Raw genomic sequence first — 24,897 nt, forward strand, 5'->3', positions numbered from 1 at the left:
ATGGAAAATAAAGTTTGGAGTTCCTTGCTGAACACGCCAATACTGACTTTCAATATTACCCAAAGTAATCGGGATTATGATTTTTTTCCATAATCGAGCAGCCCCTACACTCTAGGTTATTCATGGTGTATGCGTCCGGGCCTTTTTGTAATTTGACCTTCAACTAAAGTCAGCTTACAGTCAAATTACCTCCAACACTCACACTCCTATGTTGGATGGAGTGATGTAGAAGACTAATGGATGGAAATCCATCTCCATTCTCATCTGACATGTCCTCACAAACCCACGAGGGGCTTAAATGTACCGAGATGCTGGAAAATCAACACATCTCAAACTAAAGTCAACAGTAATATCTTGGTGGAGTCCGTTTGTGGCACATTAGTTCACAGACGTTCTCCCGAAGAAGAAAGGTTGAGTATATTTCTTGAGCACCAGCAGACTGACTGTGATTGTGATTGTGATCATGTGTGATGTGTTTGTATTAGTGGGAGGAGGTGGGTGTGAGGGAATGTTTTTAAAATCTGTAAAGCACTTTTTGCTACATGAAAATGTATGAAAAGCGCTTTAGAAATAAAGATTGATTGATTGATGTCATTAGAAAGTGTAAATGTGTCATTATCGTCACATCAAAATGCACAAAAACTGAGTGAACCGCCATAAATTGTTCCCTCGCATTGTGCGTTCATGTGCTGCAGATTCAAAATGATGGGACTGTAAATATAGAAGTTAAGTGCAATTAATTCACAACAATTGTGTGAGTGATAAAAAAAAAAAAATTAACTGATTGAGAAACGGCAAACAAATCTCAAAGGATAGAGACATTACAGTAATTATTTACATGTATCGTAAAACAGTTATGGCAATACTCATTATCACATGTTCACTTCATGCAGCCCTACTTAACATACTGCACTTCAGAATGATTTCTTTCTTGCTGCCTGATATCGACCTCATTATTACTTCTCTTATGTGAGACACTGAATTTACCAACCTATAAATGTTCCAGTTGATGATATTGTGTGGAAACTCACGCTAAGGGGATGGCGATGCGATCTGAACGATCGCTCACAGCAGTATAGATAATATAAAAAAAAACAACTTACAGACTTCCAAAAAGCATTGTATACAAATCATTTATTTTATTGAGTTCTGAGAGACAGCGTGCAGAAAGAGCACAAACGCTTCTTATTACTTGGCGGGTCGGGGGTGGGGGTGGGGGTGGGGGGGTCATTCAGACACGCTGAAAGCCTCAGGTTGTTGCTGCTATTTACCTTTACTTTTAATGAAAGTTTTGCAACAGTGAATGTAGAGGTGTGGCTGGAATGCGTGATGCACATGGAGCAAAAGTGAACTCCAGAGTCAATCCTGATGGTTGGTAAATATTGTTCCCATGTTGAGATGCAGCTTCAATTATCGCGTGAGCCCAATATTGATGAGGTTGTCCCTCTTTCTATTTGGTTTATGTTAGGAAAAGTGTTTTTTGTACTCATAAAGATGAAGGTGGTATGATTTCCACAGGCTGTGTTTACAGGACGTCTACCCTTGAACTGTCTGGACTGAAGAGTCACTCCTGCATATGTTTTTGAACACAATTTCAGTTTATTTCAGCCTATAAAAAGCTGCTCTGTTGAAGAAGAAAAAAAATCAGAGAACTCCTGGTGAAGGTTGTACTGTGAAATTGTCTCTCTTGCAAGATGAATTATTAAAATTCTCTTAAACTTTTCGATTGCTTTCAGCCTGATTCCTGTCTATTTCTCTCCTTGAGGTTTTACTTGGAAGTTTTCTTGACAGTTTGTCAGCCATTATGGAGTGAATGATCTTCTTTGATTGTTTCTTTTTGAAGAATTGTGGTTTAGCCCCTATAATATAGTACAGAATCTAATGATTGTCTGCAAAAACAGACGTTCGAAAGAGGCGAGCGAGTCACTTTTGTTGTAGATGAAAGAGAGCTTTAGAGCTGCTGTTTCTGCTTCAAACCAGGAGTGTCAAACACATACACATAAAGTCAAATTAATTTCATCTATTAGCTTGATGAGTGAAATACAACCAGAATTGTTTTACAGTCTAGAACAGTGGAGTCGTGTTCTCTCAAATGCCCAATCATGCTTCTTTGTCTAGCAATCTGATGGACAAGTCTGGGTTTGGCAGTCGCCAGGACACTTGTCTGGTTGTACCAGGTGAAAGGTTTGGTGGAGGGGGGTTGTGGTGTGGGCTTGTGCTTTGGGAGATGGGCTCAGCTCCTTAGGTCCACTGAAAGGAACTCCGAAAGCTCTGGAATACGAAGACTTTTTTCATGCTCCCGACTTAGTGGGGACAGTTTGGAGCTGGCCTCTTCCTGCTCCAATATGGCTGCACACCAGCACACAAAGCGAGGTCCATAAAGACATGGTTGATCCAGTTTGGCTGTCCTGGACAGAGTCCTGACCGCAACCTGATAAAACACCTTGGGGATGAATTGAAGCAGAGGCCTTCTCATCCCACATCGGTGTCTGACCTCACAAATGGCCCAATATTCCCATAAACATACTGCTAGACCTTGAGGAAAGCCTTCCTCGAAGAATTAAAGCTGTTATCGCTGTAAAGGATGGACCGACATATTAAGTCCTATGGTTTAAGAATGTGATGTCATACAAGGTTATATGCATGTTAAGGCAGGCGAGCATATACTTCTGGAGATAGAGTGAACTTTGACATAAGATACAGCAGATACTGTGTTTAGTAGATGGTTTCAAAGTGCCTGGATGTGTAAAAGGGTCACCCCAAGGAGCAATTTAAAGGCTGTGGTCGAAAGCGTCGTTTATACGAGCTAAAGTGGAGTAAGTTTAGCTTCCGGTCTGAAGTTTGGAGGACATCCAGAGTAATCTGCAGCTGCTGACTGGACCGTCTCGAGCTGTTACTGTAATATATTGGGTAAATCTTGCACTCATTTGATTTTTTTCGCTGAACACAGCCACCTGCTGCACATCCCTGCGTGTCAAATGTATTTCATATTATTCACACATATTATTGGATCACGGGGCGCGCGGACGTGGAGCCCTGCTGCTCGCACGCCACACTGCTCCTGTTGTTCCTATTTCATTTCCTGACTTTCAGCGCAGAGTCGCATTCACTCCTCGGAATTCGGTTTTCATTCAGAACGATATTAAACTTCAATAAGTTGATTTGTTGGATGGATTGGAAGTTAAAAAAAAAAAAAAAAAAAGCTTCAAGGTTGCCCATAACTCAGAGTCATTTCTCAGACGCCGTGGCTTCTCCGCCGCGCGGTCGTCAAGCGTGCAATTCACCGACGTGTCGTCGGCTCCATTTTTATCTGTCACATTCGTTTTGAGCGTGATGGCCGCTGATGCTCGGCTCATTAGGAATTCTCCCCCTCCTGCTCCTCCTCCTCCTGCTGCTGCTGCTGCTGCTTGTATCAGAAGCAGGAGGCTGCGACTCTGACTCGCGTTCGTCCTTGACTGACACCCCCCCCCCCCCCCCATTTCCACGAGTTTGCCATTTGTTCCCCCTCTCGATCTTCTTTTCCTCAATTTCTTCTTGCTTACCCATGTCTCCCATGTGAAACCTCTCATGCAACCCCCACATGCTAAATTGTACGTTGAATTATCTTTAACTGGACGTTTTCCTCTCCTCTCTCTCTCTCTCTCTCTCTCTCCAGGAGCTGGTGGGCAGTAACCCTCCGCAGAGGAACTGGAAAGGAATAGCGATCGCCCTCCTTGTCATTCTGGTCATCTGCTCGCTGATTGTCACCTCCGTCATCCTGTTGACACCAGGTACACGGCGCAGGATGGGGAAAGCGGGAGGAGCCGCCATGCTGCACACACCACAACACACACACACATAAACACACACGCTCTCCGGCTCTGTTTACACAGCCATTATCATGCGCGGACATGCCCATTAGGTTTCGTAATCAATCCCGGTGCAAACAGAGAGAGCGTCGGTGTTTCCGTCCTTGCATGTGGTTCCTGGGCCTCCGCAGTGTCACCCGCAGTAATGTCTCAGTTAACGTCCACACGGGCGCTGGCGCTGTAACGGCCACGTTTAGTGAAGGTCAGGAAACCTCATTGAAGCCAGCTTACGCGACACTGCCTGCTTCATAAACACACTCCCCGTGTGTCTCCTTCACTTAGTCTTTCTTCTCCCGCACACACTCTGGACTTTCCCCAGTTATTTTAAGTCATCAGACTTTGTATTTCAGAGTGACCTTCAGGTTTTTCTGTTCACACATTTAGATTAGCGTTTAATCAGCAGACCATCTGTGTACATTCAGCCTCGTAAAGTGCTTTGATATGGTTTTATGCACAGCCAGAGTCAAATCAGTCAACTGTCAGCGTGTGTGTATGTGTGCATGTGCGTGCTATAATTCACTTACAAAGACACTCATCACTGTGTCCTTGTTTATGATTTTCTGTCACTGCAGATTGCAGGTAATGTTTTCTCCAACGCCGTCGGTATTGAAGTGATTTCAACGGTGTCCTCAGAGATGCAGGGCCCTGTGATCTATGCAATGCAGACGCAAACAATTAATAAAAGCTGTATTTACTTGGTGTGCACACGACTGGTTTACTAAATGCCTTGCTCGGTGACGCCCACCTGCCACGAGTTGGAGCCACTGTGCCCTGAAACATCAATAGCAGATGGCAACTGAAAAAAAAAATTTAAATGGCTGAAAGAAACTCGGTTTGACAGAATTGTCTCGAAAATAGAAAATAGGTTGTTAGATAAAATAATAACTTATAATCACTCCATTGGAGCAACAACCACATTCAAATCTTTCCTGCATTAACCTGCATTTAATGATGTGCTCGTGCTAGCTGGCGGCACATGTTTTGAAGTTAGCATGTTAGACTACAAAAGGTTTTCCGATTCCACTTGTAAACTTTGTTTAATAAACGGCTCCCAGTCTGTGATGATAATGCAGCTCATCATGACAATGTGACGCAGCAAGATCTGCTTCCACTTAACTTTGTTGAAGATAAAAGCTTCAGGAACTAAATGGAATATGTTGACCGTGAATGATGCCGGTAAGCTAAACGCTAACCTCCAGTTTAAGTGCCCTACACTTCAGCAGCATTAAAAATCCAATAAAGTAGTTGAAGATTGTGATTCAAGGCTTCAAATTGCACTTTATATATACAATATATTCCAGGGACAATGTTTGAAATAATGAACTATAATTTGTGCACAAAATGTGCCTGTTTTCCGAGCTTTTTTTTTAGGCTGGACAAGACAAGTCTTTTAATTAAATTTTGCATTTAGTAAACAGAAATTAGTTGACAGGAGCATCCCTAGTATTTATCTATAAAAAACAGAATCTCAAGGATTATCAAAATATTGTGTTTTAAACTGCTTCAAAGAACTCATTATCTTCAACTTTTAGAATTCTCCTCTTGAGGGTTAAAACAATGGATATTACTGTTCCCATTCTATCCCTTTTTATCCTGTATCCTTCCTTCTCACAACAATCACTTGCATGTCCTCCCTCTTTGCATTGATCAACATTCTCAATTTATGTTCCTCTTCTCTCCTGTGAGCTCCGTCATCTTTACCGTACATCCCAAAGATTTTTACCCTCACTTTCTTACTAAACTGCCCAACATGAGCTGTCCCACTAATGTACTCATTCTTGAGCCATTCTGCTATCACCCAGTTAGAATCTAAACATCATCAGCTCTTCCACCTTCAGTTCAAGCCTTTAAACCAAACAAGAAGTACAGTTGCACAATTTCCATCACCAATGGTGGATTTTGTTAACCCAGGCCTTTTTTCCTCAAGCAGCCATCTTTATTTAGCCACATTGGGATGGGTGTTAAACCTACACTGCCATGTCTCATTGGAGCTCAGATTCTTTCCAAGCAGAATCCTGCCATAGCCAAGTCTTGCCAAATGAGTGTGAGCAGGTTGCCTAGTAACCAAGTCTCCAATCTTCACTTTCAGCACAGGAGTTTGCCTCGTAGATTGGAAAACATCTAATAGGCTTTGGTAAACCAACCACATCAAAAAAGGCTGAGGAACACATTGTTAACTGCAAAACATCCTGGCCAACATTACCTGAAGGCTTCCTGTCAATTCTTGTGTCTATTTGTTGAGCTTTTCCAGGTGAAAATTGGTTAGAAATAAAAAAAATAGTAATAATAACTGGAAGTAGATCAAAATAAATCTGAAAAAAATGGAATTGGGTGAAAAAAAAACTTCCCTATTTCTTAGACCCTAGAGATGTAAACCTCTTAGGTATCGAAGCAGTGAGGCCAAAAGCTCCTTGTCACCTCCTGGCTGTGACTTGTTCCTGTCCCCGGGGTGTTTTGCTCTGAATTTGGATGAACTCGAGCTGTTTTTACATGCCGAATTCCAAAAACAAGGCGGGCCGGTGGGAGTCGGGCAGGCTGGTGGCAGGTGGTGTCTCCAGCTTGTACCCCAGCCTTAATCTGTCCCCTCCCTGTGCTGACTCTGTCTGCTCAAGCAGAACTGCTGCGGCCTGGTTGTTTTTAACCTCCAGTAGCGCCCAGGACAAAAAAAGCAAATAAACAAGTATTTTCGAGGCTCTCTATGTTCACAAAAGTGCCCCGGCCGAATCAAAACCAGCACTGAAAATGCAGTTTAATTAGGCGTCCTGAGCACCTGGGCTGAGCTTCAGCTTGTTGCAGCTCCATAAATCATTCCACAAGGACAGTGGTTTGTTTGGGCAAAGACAGTTTGTTTTACTTCTTTACTGGGGATATCGTAATTGAGGTGAAGTGTTAATTGAGTCCCTGGATTCCACAAAGTCAAATAAAGTATTTGTACAGAGAGAGTTAACTTAGAAAGGTCGATTCTTTAACAAAACTACAAAAAAAAGAATCTGTAGTGGGGTTTTCATGGCAAACAATTAGGGAAAGGCTGAAACAGCACAGACCTTCTGATGACAAGGTTATTTTTAAGGGATATTTTAAGAAATAAGCATTGTACTTATGTTTGGTCTCCACCTGTTAAAGGTTTTTGTTTCTGGGAAGTTAGAACCAAAGAAGTATAAACAATACATTTCTGTTTTTCAACGGTAAGAAGCCTGCAGTGGAACCAGACTCGGACGTGATGGCCATCTGTCTGCACTCGTTGAGCTGAGGGGATTGTAAAGATCGAAAAAGAACTGTACTGCAAACAGCAAAACAATCAATGCGTGGGAGACTGAAGGGAACAGAAAGAATAGATCAGATACATTTAGCTGGACCGAGATTCTTACAGGAATGTACAAAGAAAGAGCTAAAGAGCTATTGCAACATTTTCAAGTGCAAACGCAAAACCGTCATTGTGCTTTCCATGACAACGGTGTTCGGAATCAATAAAAGAAAACTTTTTATAAACACTTTAACATAGTTGTCATGTTAATGGAAGAATGCAACTATTTGTAAATGTTTGCGCTCCATCTTCATATAAAAATACGGTACGCTCAGCATGGCTGGAATAAATAGTTCTTCTGCGAGTAGATGGACAATAAAAATAATGTTTGCCTGCAGTGTCATGGCTCCCAGTCCGTATTCTCCTGGGACTTGATAGTTTTATCGTAAGTGTACTCAGTGTAACGGACACTGTTTTCAAAACATTGCTGTGTAAACTGAATTTCTTTCGGAATCAAAAACACAAAAAATAGGCGTTTTCACTTGAAACGTAGTTTAATCGGGACGTAAAAGGACATTCTACACTGAAGCATCACCACAACCAGGATGATAGTATGAGTACGCATAGAATGAAATTAAGAGATCTTTACCTGAAGCAGTTTAACTTAGAAAATGGTCCATGATGTTATCCTGTTCAGTCGTCTGAAAATCCCTCGAAAACAAACCAGGAGATATGACAGGATGGAAATAAAAACATCCACTGTCCCTTTCAACACACTCTTCGTTCAATCTCTCTTTTTTTTATCTGCACACTTAATCCTAGCAAATGTTGCTTACATAAACTGAAAAACAGAGTTTGTTGCCTTCAAAATATCCAGGGGGGTTAAATCCTGTTTAATCAGACATTTATAAATGGTAAGTTGTTGTTTTGTGGAGAGTTACTTGCTGGGGAGTCTCACAGGAAACCTGTGAAAATTGTCCTCAGCCAACAAACCTTGTTCCAACTTTCTGGAGGCTCTCAGCACCCTGGATGCTCCTCTTGCTGCTCATTCTTGCTTGTTGGAAACGTTTAGCCTGCTCAGCAGTGCCATGTGTTTGCAGGAGCATTAGTATTCTCCAGGCGGTGCTTGACGGTCGGTCGAGCGAGCGTCTGCAACACCCCTCCTCCCCCAGATCTCTGTCATTGGATTTTTTTTTTCTTTTAATTCATTTTGATGAGGCTGCATCTGACAATTTGTGCATCTTTCAGACTGAGTGTCTGACATCCATGCCCACTTGGCAGGCATCGATTGAAAAGGTGTGTAGAGATGGAAAAATTAGGAGGGTGAGGACAACTTGACTCTTTACAGCATTGTGCACACTTGAACATTCACGTGGTGTAATCCTCTTTTTATCAGCTGATGTGACATTGCATTCCATTCCTACTCTGGCTTTACCTTCGTGAGGCAGAAAAGTGACATAAACAATAATTGTCGAATAATATTGTCTTTTTGTGATGAGTGGTGCTATCGACAAGATAAAGCATAAAGCATCATTTCTAATGTTTTCTTCACCCACACAATCATGACAATCGTTGTAGAAGTCAGGGGGGACGGGGTCGTCAGTCCGTTGCAGGGCGAAGACACAGCTGGACAAATTCACAGCTTAAAGCCCCGTTTACACGACAACATTTCAAATGAAAATGCATCGTTATTCTATTTTCATTTCAGAAAAGTTTTGCGTTTACACGGCAAAGTTGTGAAGCTGATCTACAGTAGTTAACATGCAAGACCACTAGTTGGCACTGTTTTTTTTGGTTTTTGTAATCAAACCATACACACATAAGAAGCAGAGAAAGAAAACACTACACACACTCACAATGGCGAGTACACAGATGTATGAAGAGACGACCAAGTTGGATTGTTATTAAAGTGACTCTCAACAATAAAACCCAGGAGAATATTGACTGAGGATCAGGACACCCTGGAAACTGCTATTGGTGTCACTGTTTATCTACTTGTGCAGAAGAACTATTTACTATGCCTATGTACAACATTTCAGAAAAGTTGTGTTTTCCCCGGTTTCCATGGAGACGGAGTCAGTGCGTTTTCAAAAAGTTGTATATTCAGTGGCTCCAAGCATTGTTGTTGTGTGAACGGAACGCAACAAAAGTTTTGTCGTTTTCGCCAGGAAACTTTATGTAAATGCGGCTTTAGGCACCTATTCACCTGACAAGTACGTCTTTAGATCTGTAAACCAGTGAATCTGGAGGAACATGTGAACTCCACCGGGAAAAGCTCTGGGTTGGAAACAGAAACTTCACCACCTCAGGAAAAAAAAGATGACTTGAATAAAAAAAGAATACCTGAATATTAAACCATACATAACAGACACTTTTTCTAAGCGAGGAGAAAGTGCATTGTTTAAGACCAACAATGATGTTACGGTTGCTAATAACTGCAGAAGAGTGGGAGTATTGTATTCCACACACAGCAGGTTAAGCCTCCATTTGATCTGCCACTTAGGTCTGTTGTGGATCCTGTCTGTGGAGGAATGCCTCTTAAGATAAATCGCTCCAGTGTGACTGGAAGGTCTTGATGCTCATTAACGCGTCATAAGCACTATGACTAGGATCACTATTCCAACGACACCAGCAGGGTGAAATGAACTCGTCTCCTGACAGTTTGAACCCAGCTCACGTTCCCCGTTAGCGGGAGAGCAATCCAACGCTCGCTTAGTGGACTTCGCTATCTGGCACATTCTCTCAGCTTCACCAGTCTCAAACGGCTTCACTCTGTTAGTCGCATGCACACAATGACACCACAAACGACAATGGCTGCCATTCAAGGTGTTCCACCTCCAGCGGGAGCAATTTGGGTTCCAGTGACTTGCTCGGTTTGACATTCGGACACGGCGAAACGAGGAAATCCACCAACTGAACCACAGCGTCACCGGGTAATTACAGCATCATAATAACAGGAAGAACTGACTGCCAAGGATCAAAAAGCGATGTTGCTATGAACGCTTGGCCGCCACAGGCCAGTTAGCCTCGACAGGATGTCAGTTCATTCAGTAACTCATGTCACCGTTTGCCTGATTTACTAAAATGATCTATAAAGCATGCGGAATTGCATGATTATTCTTATAGGTCGCACTTTTGGTTGTATGATTTTGCAGGTGATTGATGGAGGAGAATAAATCAAGCAACATCAAATAGCATTTCGGTTTTCAAGTGGAAATTCAAAACTTTACTTGACAGCGGTGCTCGCAGCCGTTGAAAGGGCAACTTTTTGAAAATGGATCTCAGGGTGGAACTTTTTGAAAAAGCTTCCACTCCCACCTCCATGGAGACAGAGGGGGGAAAGAAAGGCTACATTCTAAAAATGCTTGAGCTCACGTCTCCACGTAGACGGCAGAAACGCTGCTGCTGCTAAAGCGCACATACTGTCATGGCCATGGTAAATAGTTGTTCTGCACATGCTCAGTGGATGGACAGTAACAACAATGTTTACCTCCACAGTGTCCATATTCTCCTGGGACTTGGTACTTGTATAGTTAATACTAACCTTTATTACCAATCCAACTTCATCGTCTGTCCGTGTACTCTCCATAGTTAATGTTTATGTGCTGTTGTTTTTGTTCTCAGCATATGTGTGTGTGTGTTTTCATTACAAAAAAAGAAAACAACAGCTCTCAGTATTGACCAAACCATATCTTTTTCTAAAATGTTTCAGAAACGAAAATGTAAAAACGATGCTCAATGCTGACTTAAATGAAGCATTTGCATGCACGGTTCTGTTTCCACAAGAAAGATCTGTTGAAAACTGGATACATATTTGATTGTGGTTGTCAGGACGTGTTTGGAAATAGTTGAACATAATAGAGAAAGTTATCAAACAAATGGGAGTATTACAGCAAACAATCAGTATTTAGCACAAAACAATTTGAAAGAAGACTAGAGGACGATCAGCCATAAAGACAAAGCTGCTGGAAAATATTTGTAGATTCTCGAAACGGTACAACAGAGGAAATACATCATTATGACATCTGCAAATTAAAGTTGTGGGAAGAATTGCCCTTAACACATTCGCAACAGATTATGTGTGTTATTTTGTGTGTGTTGTTCTCTCGGAACCTCATACGACCTGTTGGTTTTATTCTTTCCAGCCATGTCGCTCGCCCGGGTTGTGTCGAGTTCTGCAAATCTGCTGCGCTTGACATCATAATCGAAATGCATATATGTCGCTGGCCTCACAAGTGGTGTAGTGATTTATGGGTTTTCTCTGGGTGCATCGAGTTTCTTCCCACAGTCCAGAAACATACATTCAGGGTTTAAGTGGAGACTCAGAACTTTCCTCTTTCCCTGTGATAAGGGACAACTGGGGGATTGTCCCAGAGGGGACAACTGGGATTGTCTCAAAAGCAAAAACCATCCATTAAATTTTGCAATTGACTTAAGAAAATTGGGAATGACAGCAAATTATTGCAACAGAATAGTGAAAAACTAAGCTTTAAACAACAACAACCTTTTATATAGGGAGATTTTCACACCATTTTTCTAAGAAAATAGGACTTTTACAGTTTAATTAGAGACATCTTGCTATAGAAGGTTTTTTTTTTTTTTTGCTGTACAATTGAGCCCAAAGAGTGCATACTACATCACAAACATTTTGCAGCACCCTTTATGTGCTTCAGGGAGGATTTTCCTATTAAAACACTAAACCCAGTCATTCAGAACAATTTATTTAGCTCTAATTACACTTCAAGGAGAAACATTTTTTAAGGGGGGGGAAAAAAAAAAAAAAAACGAAAAGGGCCGCAACTGTTTGCAGCCAAACTGGAGCAATGCAGTTCATGTGGAGAGTTATGAGATGGCGTGTGGTTTCCACTCAGTTAGGAGGGTTTACTTGATGGATGTTGCCTTTCCAGACAGGGCAGCCAGTTTCTAACTGCACTTGACAGCCGCTTTGTTCTCACACACATGCACACCACCGCAGAGTTTTGGGCTCCTTCTCCCTCTTCCTCCTCTGACAAGCTGCATCTGCTGTAACTGATGGCTCCATATTACTAAGAGGTTGCTCTGTTCTGCGCGTCGGAACAACTAGGTCAGGCGTTCGGTATTGGCGTCTGGGTATTCCTCAGACTGAGGGATGTCGGGCTGACTGACAGGGTGACAGCTCGCTGAGGCCGTGGGCGGAACACACGCTGCGTTAATTTGTAGTGGTGGAGATTACTGCAACGCTCGAATTACAATAACAGAGTTCTGCTTTTACGGGCCGAGTCAGCTGTTTTATGTCTGTGACTGTAAAGGCATTGAATGTATTGTAGGATTTATATGAATGTTATACCAGTTTTAGAGTCACATGAGCTGATCTGAGCTGACACTGAATCACCAGTCCAATCCAATATATGGCGAATAGTACAGTCTCCATAGCGCCTTACAATGTTGGTCACCTTCACACACCAATGGAAGCACTTCCCATGTAAGGCGCTTAGTCCATCCATTGTTAGCAGGTTGGGATTCAGGTCTCATCCACACGAGCCAAAATGATCTTTTTTTCTTCCCGGGGTTCTCAAAAAAGATTCTGTCCACACGTCATTATGAACACGGTTCAACACAAGGCTTCAGGGCATGTAGTACATATGTCAGGCCTTTAGGGGCGCTGTGACTCACCAAACACACCGAAAGTGCTGAAGAAGACACCGAGCACATAGACATTTTGAATTAGAATCAAGCTCATATATTATTTCTAACTCTGAGTTATATAGGTCTATGCTCCGGCTCCTCCTTCTGCTAGCGTCAGGGGACAGCGATCACATCGTCTTTTTTCCAAAATGATGGTCTTGGCCGTCCACACCTTTCAGCCGAGCAGGGGTTTTAGAATTTCCCCACTCTGGGACCCGTGTTTTAAAAAAAAAGAGAAAACGATTTCAGGCGTTTTCCTGTGGACGGCCCCTCAGCGTCTTGCTCAAGGACACTTTTAGGGTTTTTTCCACCAATGAGAACCAGGAGCAAGTTCAGGACCGGTGCCAGGGACACTTTAATTTATTTTTCCACCGTTAATGGAGCCAAGTGAGAGCCATGTCATTGCGTCACTCCAAAACGTCGTACGTCACCGATTTCACCGATGCGGTGCTGGCAGCACGCATACAGATCCGAGGAGACGGACTGTATTCATCTGTTTAGTCTGAATACAGTCCATCTGGTTTGGCCTGAACCCGGGATGCAGTAAAAAATAACAGTTCAATCTGTACACCCTCTAAAATGATGAATTCCAAAATGGGATCTGGCACTCGACGGGGGGGTTGTGTGAACAATCGCGGGGGGTCCCCAAGATTTGTCACCAAGTTCTCAATTTTTGATTTGCACATGTTGAAAGAAAACCAAAGGAAAGTCAGACTTGGGAAACTGTGTTACGCTTGTATTTTGTCTGCTCTTTCATGTTTGTGAGATGGACATGATGTGAAGTCAATACCAAGAAAGGGGGTCCAGCTTCTTTTTTTTTTAGAGGCAATCTAAAGCGCACCAGGGGGAATAAAAGTTTGGAGCCATCACTCCAAAAATATAAAAGAAAACTGAGATTTTTTGTGATGTCTTTTCAAAAAAGTATTAAAAACTATACTTCAACTAAAAATGGAATAAACGCAAGTTGAAATTTCTAATTGAGGAATTATGGGAATCTTATCCCTATTTTTTCCCCGAACAATTGTCATTTTTAGGATGAGTCTAATGAATTTTAATTAAAACAGCAAGAAACATGGTTTGCAGTAAATCATTTGGTTTTAAAGTAAATATCAATTGGAAATGTGAGCAAAAAAAAATACAGAAACAGTTAATGTTAGCTGCTGAAACCACGTACACCCACTTAGGCCCCATTTACACGTTTTCAAATGAGAATGCAAAACCTTTGGTGTGTTTTGGGAGTCTGTTTACATGACAAGTGTGCTTGGAGCCCCTGAAAACACAAGTTTTTGAAAAACAGCCCCCAAGGAGGAACTTTTGGAAAACTCAGTTGACGTAGAAACGGGGAAAATACAACTCTGTCTCTGCCCTCGTGTGTGTGTGTGTGTGTGGTTTTATGATAAAACAACCAACATTGCCAACTTGTGGCCTGGCTTGCTAAGTACTTAGTTTTTTTGGTGTTTCTGCCATTGTTGTGTGAGCGCGAAACTTTTCTCAAACAAATACACAAACAAAGCATTTTTCACTTGAAACGTCATGCAAACTGTGCCTTAATTGCCCTTCGTTGTGAACGTGAGAGACAGTCTGCCTCTCAGTGTTTGCCCTGTGATGGACTGCTGACTCGTCCATTTTGCACTATAGTCATCTGTAATTGGCTCCAGCGCTCCTCGACCCGAAGTTATACAAAGCAGAATAGGAAGTGGAAGTTATTAAGGATTCTGAACAAAACACGAGTTTGTATCGCCCAGCTTTTGTGTTTTCTGGGGGGGGTTTCTAAGTCAAATTTAGGATAATGTATCAGGATTTCAATCCAGGTGTTGAATAGCTAATTTTATTTCGTGTTATTTGCAAAACCAAAACATAATAAAATTGGATTGGCTTTCATTTCGCCATCAGGACTGCAGGCACGCCGCAGTCGACTTAATCACATCGAGGCACTTCACTTTTTAATTCCAGGTTCAGTGTTCGATCGAAACTCCCCTCTGTCACTGCATTGTACTGAAAGGAGATTGTGCCACATTTGCATATAAACTGCTCATTTAAGCTGACCCTGCTGGGGAGGGTAGTCCTCTCTCTCTCTATTTTTGACTAATTCAACACTTCTGCCAATGATCACAGCACTCTGTGAGGATGAGATAAAGCCATACTTAACGACAGCAAATGGATTTTCCTTTAAGGCACAGTCACGTGCATTAAAAAAATGTAAATCTCAATGTACATATACCTTTATCACTGCGACGACGCCCTCTGCGCTCCGTCCTTAAATATGGCAATCAGCCCTCATTATGAATTCAGTATTTATCCCCCTCTAAACCCTGCCATCTGACGGTGGGGGCTGCAACTTATGTGTGCGATTAGGTTTCCCTGCAGCCTATACACAGTCTGGTGACTTTGATAATAACACTCCAAACTCGAGCGATGCACCAAGCAGATGCCTTCAAAGGTGTTTTGGTCCCCCATGATGAAATCAGGGAGGAACTGAGGATCAGTCGGTGTCTGTCCATCTGTCAGGCACAATATGCCACGCGCACACACACGTGCACACACACACACACACACACACACACACACACACACACACACACACACACACACACACACACACACACAGCTGATATGAGAGTTTGGAGAATGATGCAAGTCATTGTTTTGTTCTTGCAATATAGAGCCGCTTTGATTTGTGAAATCTGAAGTTGTTTATTTGCTAGATTTAGGGGGGAAAACTGAATATAAACCTTCCCGAGTTGAAGTGGGTGGGTTGGAGGGAATCACACCGCAACCCAAGGTGACATTGATGACGAAAGTTGATGCTTTGACTTCTTTTGACTTTGGTTTCATTGGTTTTTGATTTTTTTTTAATGAATTTCCTTGTGTCACTTTCTTTCTTATCATACCTCTTTTTTCATGTCTTATAAAGACCTTTATTTTAATCACGTCGAACACAAGGTTAAAAAATGCTTTGAACTAGTGGTTAACACTTTCACTGCACAAGGAGGGACCCTGGTTCAATTCCAAGACAAGTATTTCTGTGTGTAATGTGCATGTTCTCCATGTGCCCAAAGTCAATTTTCTTTTTCAGGGCAAAATACAACTGTTGGTAAAATGTTCCATGGAAATGGAAACGGTGGAAAACTCAATATTGGGGAAGAAACACTCGTAACTCTCAAATGTGACTTTTATAAAATGCTCCATGGCAATGGGGGGGAAACCCAACTTTTCTGAATTGCCTGGACTATTCTGTAGTCACAATATTTTGATAAATGGTTTTAACTCTAGACGCAACTTTTGGAAAATGCTAAGTCTCATGGAATTGGCAGAAAATGCAACTTTCAGAAAATATTTTTTTCCTCCATGGAAATGGTGGAAAACACAATATTGTGAAAACACTATAACTCCGTCACTGTGGAAATGGAGAAAATGCAACTGTTTTGAAACGCTCTGACTCTGTCGCCATGTCAGAGCTATAGGCTAATTGGATCGATTGCATACTATTGTAGGAGATATAGAAGACTCTTTGCCTTGCCAACACATATATATATATATACAGCACCTGTTTCACACTCTGCATGCTGAATGTCATTCACACCCTTTAATTTTCCCTCCTGGGTCTGTCGTCTTGAAAGGGAGAAATGCAAAGCAATACGGCTGGAGATAGATTAATTCCTGTCACACAGTCCGTCAAAGAATCTGTATCTATAATGTGTTGATGAACAGTATAGAAGAGAAAGATAGGGAGAGTCTTTCTCAGCGTGCTATAATCCCAATCCGACAGGCTTTAATACAAGCGCCGCGACTATAGGTGGCATTACTGCTAAAGATAGAAGGAAATGAGGTTTAGACAGGAGCTGATAAAACGAGGCACGGCCTTATCCTCTTGTCTCGTGAACATCGACAGATAACATAAAAAAAGAAACTGTTTAATGGCATTTTTTGGATTGATGTGAGGACTCAAAGACCGCACCTGATCACACGAGTCCGAGGTCATATGTCAGAGAAGCAACCGAAGAGCAATCACACACTTCAGTGACAGCCAAACGCCGATATTCAGGTGTCTACATTATTTATAACACGGCGAGAGGGAAGAACTCTATGATCTTCAGTCTTGAAACCTCTACGTACATCTTCAGTCGGGACACAGGTTGCTAGTGAGATATTTTAACACATGAGGTTAGAAAATATTAGAAGTTCAATGAAAACTGTGTGTCAACCTTTTGGAATTATCAGGTGCTTTGTTTGGCAATCCCTGAAAAATCACTTCATCCATTCCATTTACCTCCTTGATCTAACATGTGGTGGAGATGTGGAGTCAATCCGGGTTGACGCTGGGTGAAGTGCACCAGATCGTCAAAGTTGACAAAGGTTCCATTGACAAAGGTTGTGGATGGTACCGAAAGCACCGTACCCAACCTTTACAGATACGGGTTCGATAAGGACGAGCAAAAACACAGCCGTCTGCTGATTGGTCCGTGATTTACGTCACTCTCGACAAGCCCGCGATATTTAAACATCTCATTGGCTGTATGAACCCTCTGCTGTTGTTTACATACTCCGCATTGCACTGGTTGTTTTGTGAACCAGTTTTGTTTTGTTTTGTGGCCCCAGAGCTTCCGCGTTGGTCCCGAGAGGCCCGAGACCAGTGATGCGTAATGACGTCAAGCACCTACATCAGGGGTGGGCAACTCCGGTCCTCGAGAGCCGCAGCCCTGCATGTTTTAGATGTTGCCCTGCTCAAACACACCTGAGTTCTCATGATGAGGCTCTGCAGAAAGCTGGATAACCAGCCACTAATTGCTGTCAGCTGTGTTGATGTGAGGACACATTGGAAAACGTGCAGGACCGGGACCCTCAGGGGCCGGCGGCATTCTGTGCAGCGGGAAAAAAGCTAGTGAGCAAATGAACCGCCATAGCTGATGTTGTCTTGGTGTTTACGTTTTTTTTGGCTTTGTCTGTTTTCTATTTTCATGATTTGATCATTTTGTTTCCTGAATTGCCTTGTGGTTCCTTGTGTTTTATGTATGAGTTCCATCTCCCACACCTGTGTTCTTCCGTACCAAAGTCTCCCTTGTTTCATTTGTCCTGACGTCTCGCCTGATTGTTGTCAGCTGTGCCTCATTGTCTTTCCACCCCACATGCATATGTCGGTGTGTGCACAGTCCTCAGTCCATTTTTAATTTTTGACCCTTTATCACCACGTTTTAGGTGAAAATGTGTCATCTTCTCTTTTTCATTTTCGAAAACGACATACTTTTGCACACAAACGGCAGAAACTCTGAAAACAATACAATCAGCATGGCCACAAGTTGGTGCTGCAAGCGCAGAAGAAGTACTTCTTATGGCCGTGGTGAGCATACCTCGTGGCAGCATTTCAGAAAAGTTGATTTTCTCCTGCTTACACAGAGATGGAGTTGGAGTGTTTTCAAGAAGTTGTGTTCTCTGTGGCTCTGAGCGCCATAGCCCAATGAAAACCCTCCGTTTCACTTGAGATCTTTGTTGTGTAAACGAGCCAAACACACAATATACAATAAGCTGTGTTCATCAGTTCCGCAGCTCCACTTCAAACGCAATAGCAGCACTCGTATTACTCAGTTTACCGCCTCTATAATGTGAACACATCCGTGGAGCTGCAGATTTAGTTCCATACTGACATAAAATAACCCCCCCCCCCCCCCCCCCCCCCCAGCCACATCGAGAAAAGTGGAAGTCTCAGTGAGGTTTCTATTATTTTTTTACTCGTCATCATATTCCACTGCCTCTAAAACACTTTTAACTGTTGAACTCTCGAGGTTTCTTTAACTCTTGACATATAGAGAAACTCAACCCAAGTAGCTTGTGTTGTTTGGGAGTTTTATGGACTTCTTTCCAACTAAGGCTGGAAATTAAAAAAAAAAAAAAAGAAAGAAAAGAAAAAGAAATACTGGTTCCGGGTTGCAGTTTTTCCACTTAAAAGGTGATGTTCTACCTGAAAAATATACTTTTTTGTCCTTTGTCATTTACTTTATTTATACATCCTTTCAGCAATTACTGCCTGCAGTCTTTTGCACAGCTTTTATCCCAGCATGCTGAACATTATGAAAGTGTTTTTGTGTTGTTTTTTTCTCTCTCTGCTTGAGGACTAATATAATGATGAAAATGGGGGCAAAACACTATTATTTCCTCCTAGAGGACTGCCGCAGCATGAACAGAGACAGGTACAGAGATTAAACATCACAAATTCAACATGCAGTCCAATGTCTGCTTGTTGAAATCCCAAAAAATAAACATAAATCTCCTTTTTTTTTTTTTTGGTTGCATATTTTTTGCATTTTATCTTACCTGTCATGTTTATGGAGGTGAAGTGAGATGATATGATGAGCGCTGATGGATGAAATTAAGCGGAAATAAATTACACAAGGCATCTGCTATAAATATGCCCGTCTGGTCCAATCTGGTCGATCATAAACAGCACTTCTCTATCTGAAGGCTCGGGGGAGATCAGATGCACCTTTTTTTTTTTTTTTCCTGTCTCTGATAAGCCAGTTATCCTTTTAAAAGTGATAAATTGGCTCAAAATATCAATTTTTTCTTGTCAGAACTTTAAATTGAAACATATTTTTGGCCTGTTTCTCCTTTTTCACCCCCCAAAAAAAGGTGTACATCCGTCATACATGCTTCACATTTATGAACCTGGAGACTCAGAAAGTTCCCAGTTTGGAAATTCCCACTTACAATTAGGGAAACGCCTCATGACATAAAAAGTGGCACAACATGAAATCAAGAAACATAATTTTCAGTGGCATCGAGTATTGTTGTCGTGTAAACAGACACCTAAAATGCTACAAACATCAATTTCAAAACAATGCCATGCAAACACTTACATTTTCTGAAACGAAAACACAAAAACTATGCATTTTCCCAAGAAACTGCTCTTTTCTTTGCAATTTTTTTGCTCCTTTTCCTGAAAACATTGAGTTTGGCTCAAGTAATAGAGTTCTTTAAATGGATTAAATACCAAGCTGCTGCTTCACATCCTTGGCAGACGCTCTTCCAAATGACTTTGTTTGAACTGTGGCTGAAAAAGTTCATTTGGACTGGATGAACTCAAACTGCCCACTCATACGGGAGCGGCAAGGACTCCAGTCTGAGTGGCGGACTTGAGTCTCTCTCCCACTCAGACGTTCGGTTTTCATTGAGTTTCATTAAATTTGCCTTGTTTATTGCTCTTAACCTTCTTCTTCCGCACATTGCTGCAAAGTCACTGAAGTACTATTGTGCTTCTAAGTTGTTTGCAGCACAAGAAATGTGAATCGCGTCTTCACTCTTATCAAAAGTATTTGTTCATAAGCTGGACTTTAGTTTGAATGTATTTCCTGTTGAGTTGACAACGTTGGTGGTCTCATCCACAGGCGAGGATGACCATCTGGCTCTGAAGGGCAAGGTGACAGTTGGAGACCTGTTCAGAAAAGACTTCAAGGTCCACGACCCCAACGCCAAGTGGATAAGCAGTAAGTACATTTCTGTAATTATTCTACACGTGTTTGTTCTCGGGCAAGAATGACTGAATTGGGTTTTGGAGCATAAATGTCAATGTGTGTCCCACTTTTGTGAAACCTACTTTTATGACTATGTTATGCTATATATTAGATGTCTCCATTTATTGTGTGTCAGAAAAAGCTAAGGCAAAAAACACATGGCAGTAGTTCGTATATTTTGGTTATTGTTTAGGCTTTATCATTGGAAACCACCAGGTATCATGAGCTTACACTAAATCACTGTTTGCAACGTTTTCAAGTAAAAAAGGAAAACTTTCATTGTATTTTAGGAAACTGACCTACTGCTCAGACCTACTGAAAACACAACTTGATCACTATTCCCAAAGTGAAACTTTTTGAACAGATTCTGACTCCATCTCTGTTGAAACAGCAGAAAAAGCAACTTATAAAATAACAATCCAACTCTAATCTGTCCACATGAACATTTGTATGGTTTCTATACAAAAACAAACAACAGCACCCACTATTGGCCCAGCATGCTAACTACATCATTTCCAGCATTTCTATATGAGCGGAAAATATTGCTGCGTAAACATGGACCTTTTCTGAGATAAAAATGGAAAGAAAACTTTGCGTTTTCACTTATGAGGCTTAACTGTCCAAAGCAGGTTGATGAAGTGGTTTGCAGTCTCACCTCACACTCACAATGTTCCCGGTTCAAATCCAGGCTTCAGTGTTTTTCTTTTCTAGACAGTTCAATTTCCTTCCAGTCTAAAATGGATGCATGTTGAGGTTGATTGGTGACTTTACGATGGACTGTAGGTGTGAATGTGAGTGTATCTGTCCCTCTGGGTTTGCCCTGTGATGGATTGGAGACCTGTCCTGGGCGTGTACTGACTTTTCCCATTGTTGGCTGGGCTGGGTTCCAACGCCCCGCGACTCTAAGTTGGATAAAACAGCACAGGAGATGGATGAATGGATGAATGGATGTAGGAACGCCAGTGTCCATGCTGGGTGTTGCTGCTACTTAAAGCCTGAGAAAGCCAAAGTCCATCAAGGTCTATTTTTCTCCCTGGAACAATTAGTCTAAGATGATCAAAACGAAGATAAAAAAAAAACAATTCAGACGATGATGAATCCCACATGAATCATTTAGCTTCTATAATTCAGGTCAAACAGGTATGAAGACAGGTAACCAGCGTGTGGAAGAACAATTTAGTCGAATGCTACTACTTTTACTAACAAGCTGCTAATGGAACACACGATCACAATAACTGAAGTTCCCATTGGCGCCTTGATTTTATTGCACATGAAAACAATTCAGAACATGTTGTGAAGTCCATGCTTTCAGTTAGTTTAGCCTTAACCAAAGCTTATGCCAATATTTCCCGAATATATCTCCTTATTTCAGATATACCTGCGCCCTACTGACAACAACATGAAAGACTGAAATCATCATCAACATTAACCTTTATCCAGGTTGAATTATCAGCCTGACACAGATAGCTAGTTAGCTTGTGACACAGTTTGTTCCTCTGTGCATGTTGGTAGTTTATGTCAGATGTGTTGTTGCTGCTGCTTCTCCTTGCCATGAGTTGCCAGATTATAGAGCATCTTCCTCCTCTAACATCCAGATTATAGAGCATCTTCCTCCCATGAACATGATGTAGCTTCAGCTCACATCAAGAATATAGTTACAGTTGTAGCTGCAGGAGCAGCTTTTTGCTGCTCCTGCAGCTACAACTGTAACTATAAAAAAAACAAAAAAACAAAAAATACGCAGGAGACCAGACATGGGATGAAGACTGACGGGAACAGCATTAATACAAGGAAAAGGAAGTTACAGACACCATTGAACAAAACAAATGAGCCTCAAAAGGGTATTGAAAAGATATGAAAGAAGACCAAGATCAATCAATGTGTGGTTCTGATAAAGAAAAGCAAAGGCAAACATGAAAAAGGCAGATTAAACATCAGAGGATTTGACGATCACAACACCTCAGAATACAATAGAAACACGGATACACCCCCAGAATACAAACTGTTGTCGTTCACTTATGAAAGGCTTAATTAGTGCTAATGACGTCTGTTTGGAAAGCTTTTACATGAACAGTTCTGCTTCAGAACAACAATTTCGCACTCCAAACTGCAAGTGCGATGCTGTTTACATTGTGTTTCCGTGTGTCCTTGGTGTTCTTACATTCCCGCAAAGAATGTGTTCCATATGCTTCAATAGCTACCCAATTACCTGTAACCACAGGCCTCGTTTTTCTTTGATCAGTGACAGCGTGCGGATGTCGCTGCCGTTACAATTCATCGCCGGCAATTTCAAACGCTGGTGTTTTTAATAGCAGCATTGTGACAGCATGCACACCGCCGGCTCCTCGGGGGAGCCGATGACAGAAAATTATATACTTTATTTTGTATCGAGGTTAAAAAAAAAAAAAGAAAGAAAGAAAGAGAGAGAACGCTCGAGACTCAGCGTGGCGTTGAAGAGAACGATCACAGCTCGGAGATGTGAGGGATCTGTTCAGCTGAAGGATTAATGAGGTGGATTTTGTCTTCTCTCGTGCCCGGGCGAAGCTGTCTCCTCCAATCACAGCATCTCAGATCGCTCCTGGAAGGAACGCAGCTGTTAAATCTTCTCCGAAAATCCCGATACTGCAAAGCCCCCCCCCCCCTCTCCCGTGTAATTGGATATAATTAAAAAGCTGGAAACTCATATTTATTATATTAGTGACAGGATGACGCCGCTTCCCTGGATCAAACATGACAGTCTGGGTGCTTTGCTGTTTGTTTGAGCCACAGTTTCCCCCTATAAGCGCCTGAGGATGCAACATTTCTCATGTGGCTGATTTGTCGGTGTTTCTCGCTGTGACCCGAAAGGTTGTAAACAAATCGACCGCGCTCGAATGAGCCCTGACGGATGTCACCGTTAGCGGTTGTACTGTACACATCTGGAGGCCAACATCTGTTCTCAGCCAACACCACAAGTAATTAGAGGAAAAAGGAGGAGAGCGGGAGTTATGTAAGATCATTATGTTTCATTTGGCACCTGATACAATGCTCCCCGAACACGGGGGAGAATTTTGAGAACTGAAATCGTATCACCGTATTATTGTTGCGTTTTCACTTAAGGAAAGTTTCGCGTTTATGCTGCAATGTTTTGAAAACAATGTCCGTTTACACAAATGGTAGAAATGCTGAAAAACTATGGAGTGAGCCTGCCAGGTTGTTATTGTTTGTTTTTGTAATGAAACCACATACACACGTGTGCAGAGATCAGTACGCTCTAAACATTATCAACGGGAGAACACAGACATTTGTATGGACAGAAGACCAAGTTGAATTGCTGTTACGTACTTTGCGATTGTTGCTATTGCCCATCTACTCCTGCACTTTCAGAAGAACTACGACTGACATTTCACAGCAGCAGTGTTTCGGTAAAGTTGCATTTCTCGACAGATTCGGTGCATTTTCAAAATGTTGCATTTCTCCCGGTACCCAAGGAGACAGAGTTGAGATGTTTTTAAAAGTTGCGTTTTCCCCCATTTTCATGGCAATGGAGTTGGCGCCTTTACGGAGTTCTGTTTTCCCACCGTACCCACGGAGACAAGTTGGAGTATTTTTAATACGTTTAACTTTCTCCCATTTCCATTAAGATGGAATTGGCGCAATTACAAAATAGTTGCATTTCTCCATTTTCCATGTAGATGGGGTCAGAGCGTTTTCAAAAAGTTGCTTGGTCCCCCATATTCATAGAGACAGTTTTTTTGAAAAGAAGAGTTTTTTTGGTTTCCATGGTGACGGAGTCAGACCCTTTGCAAAATTGTGTTTTACTCGGTTTCCATGAAGTTGGAATATAAAAAAAAAAAAAGTTGTTTTAATACGTACTCACGGAGACAGAGTTGGACTGTTCATAAAGTCCAAAAAGATTGACCTTGTTTCTATAAAGATGGAATTGGAGTAATTACAAAAAAAGCTGCATTTCTCCCCCATTTCCACGGAGAACAAAAGTGGCGCGTTTTCAAAAGTTGCGTTTCCATGGAAACGGGTCTGGAGCGTTTTCTAAAAGTAGCTTTTCCCCCATGTTTCCACGTAGTCTGAGCATTTCTGAAATCTCCGATCTTGGGACCAATTTTCTAAAATCTGTGTTTTCAGTGGCTCCGAGCACTGTTGTCGTGTAAACAGACACCCAAAAAGCTACAAATGCTTCACGCCTTCACTTGAAAACGTTGCCTAAAAATGGCCTCGATGTGAATGAAGCAAAACAAGGAGAGGAGAAAAGGGCAGCGATCACTGAGAAACACGACTGTCATTAGGAAGGACTGTCCTCTTTTATCGGCTCCTCTTACAGCTGTCGAAGGTACAGTCCTTGATCGCGTTATATTTTTAGCATAACATTAGACATAGCTTAGAAAGAGAGAGAGAGAGAGAGAGAGAGAGAGAGAGAGAGCGAGACAAGCCTGTCAGGTGATTACGTTCTCTCCATTAATGTGTCAATTTTTTGAGTGTTGCTGCTCGACAAAGTCACATATTTTATTTAATGGCTTCCCTAGTTAAAGTGGGAAAAAAAGTTTAATACATTTTGCTCTGTTTGATGGTTTTCACATCCCAAACTGTCTCCATTTATCCATCAATTCCCTGCATGTAACCTTGGCACTCGTAAATGATA

The 24,897-nt window shown here is 41.8% G+C and overlaps 1 protein-coding gene across 1 annotated transcript in view; it reads left to right on the top strand.

Moving 5' to 3' along the window:
• Positions 1 to 24,897, top strand: part of dpp6a (dipeptidyl-peptidase 6a) — a gene marked incomplete at both ends in the record, with an annotated part of 210,322 nt that overhangs the window by 117,869 nt on the left and 67,556 nt on the right. The window contains 2 exons of the mRNA XM_080515409.1: positions 3,656 to 3,770; positions 20,136 to 20,234. Of these exons, the coding sequence (XP_080371535.1) occupies positions 3,656 to 3,770; positions 20,136 to 20,234 (214 nt within the window). The remainder of the gene's footprint in view (positions 1 to 3,655; positions 3,771 to 20,135; positions 20,235 to 24,897) is intronic.

This window comes from Blennius ocellaris (genome assembly GCF_963422515.1).
Source record: "Blennius ocellaris genome assembly, chromosome: 19".
In the NCBI taxonomy this organism is placed as follows: Eukaryota; Metazoa; Chordata; class Actinopteri; order Blenniiformes; family Blenniidae; genus Blennius; species Blennius ocellaris.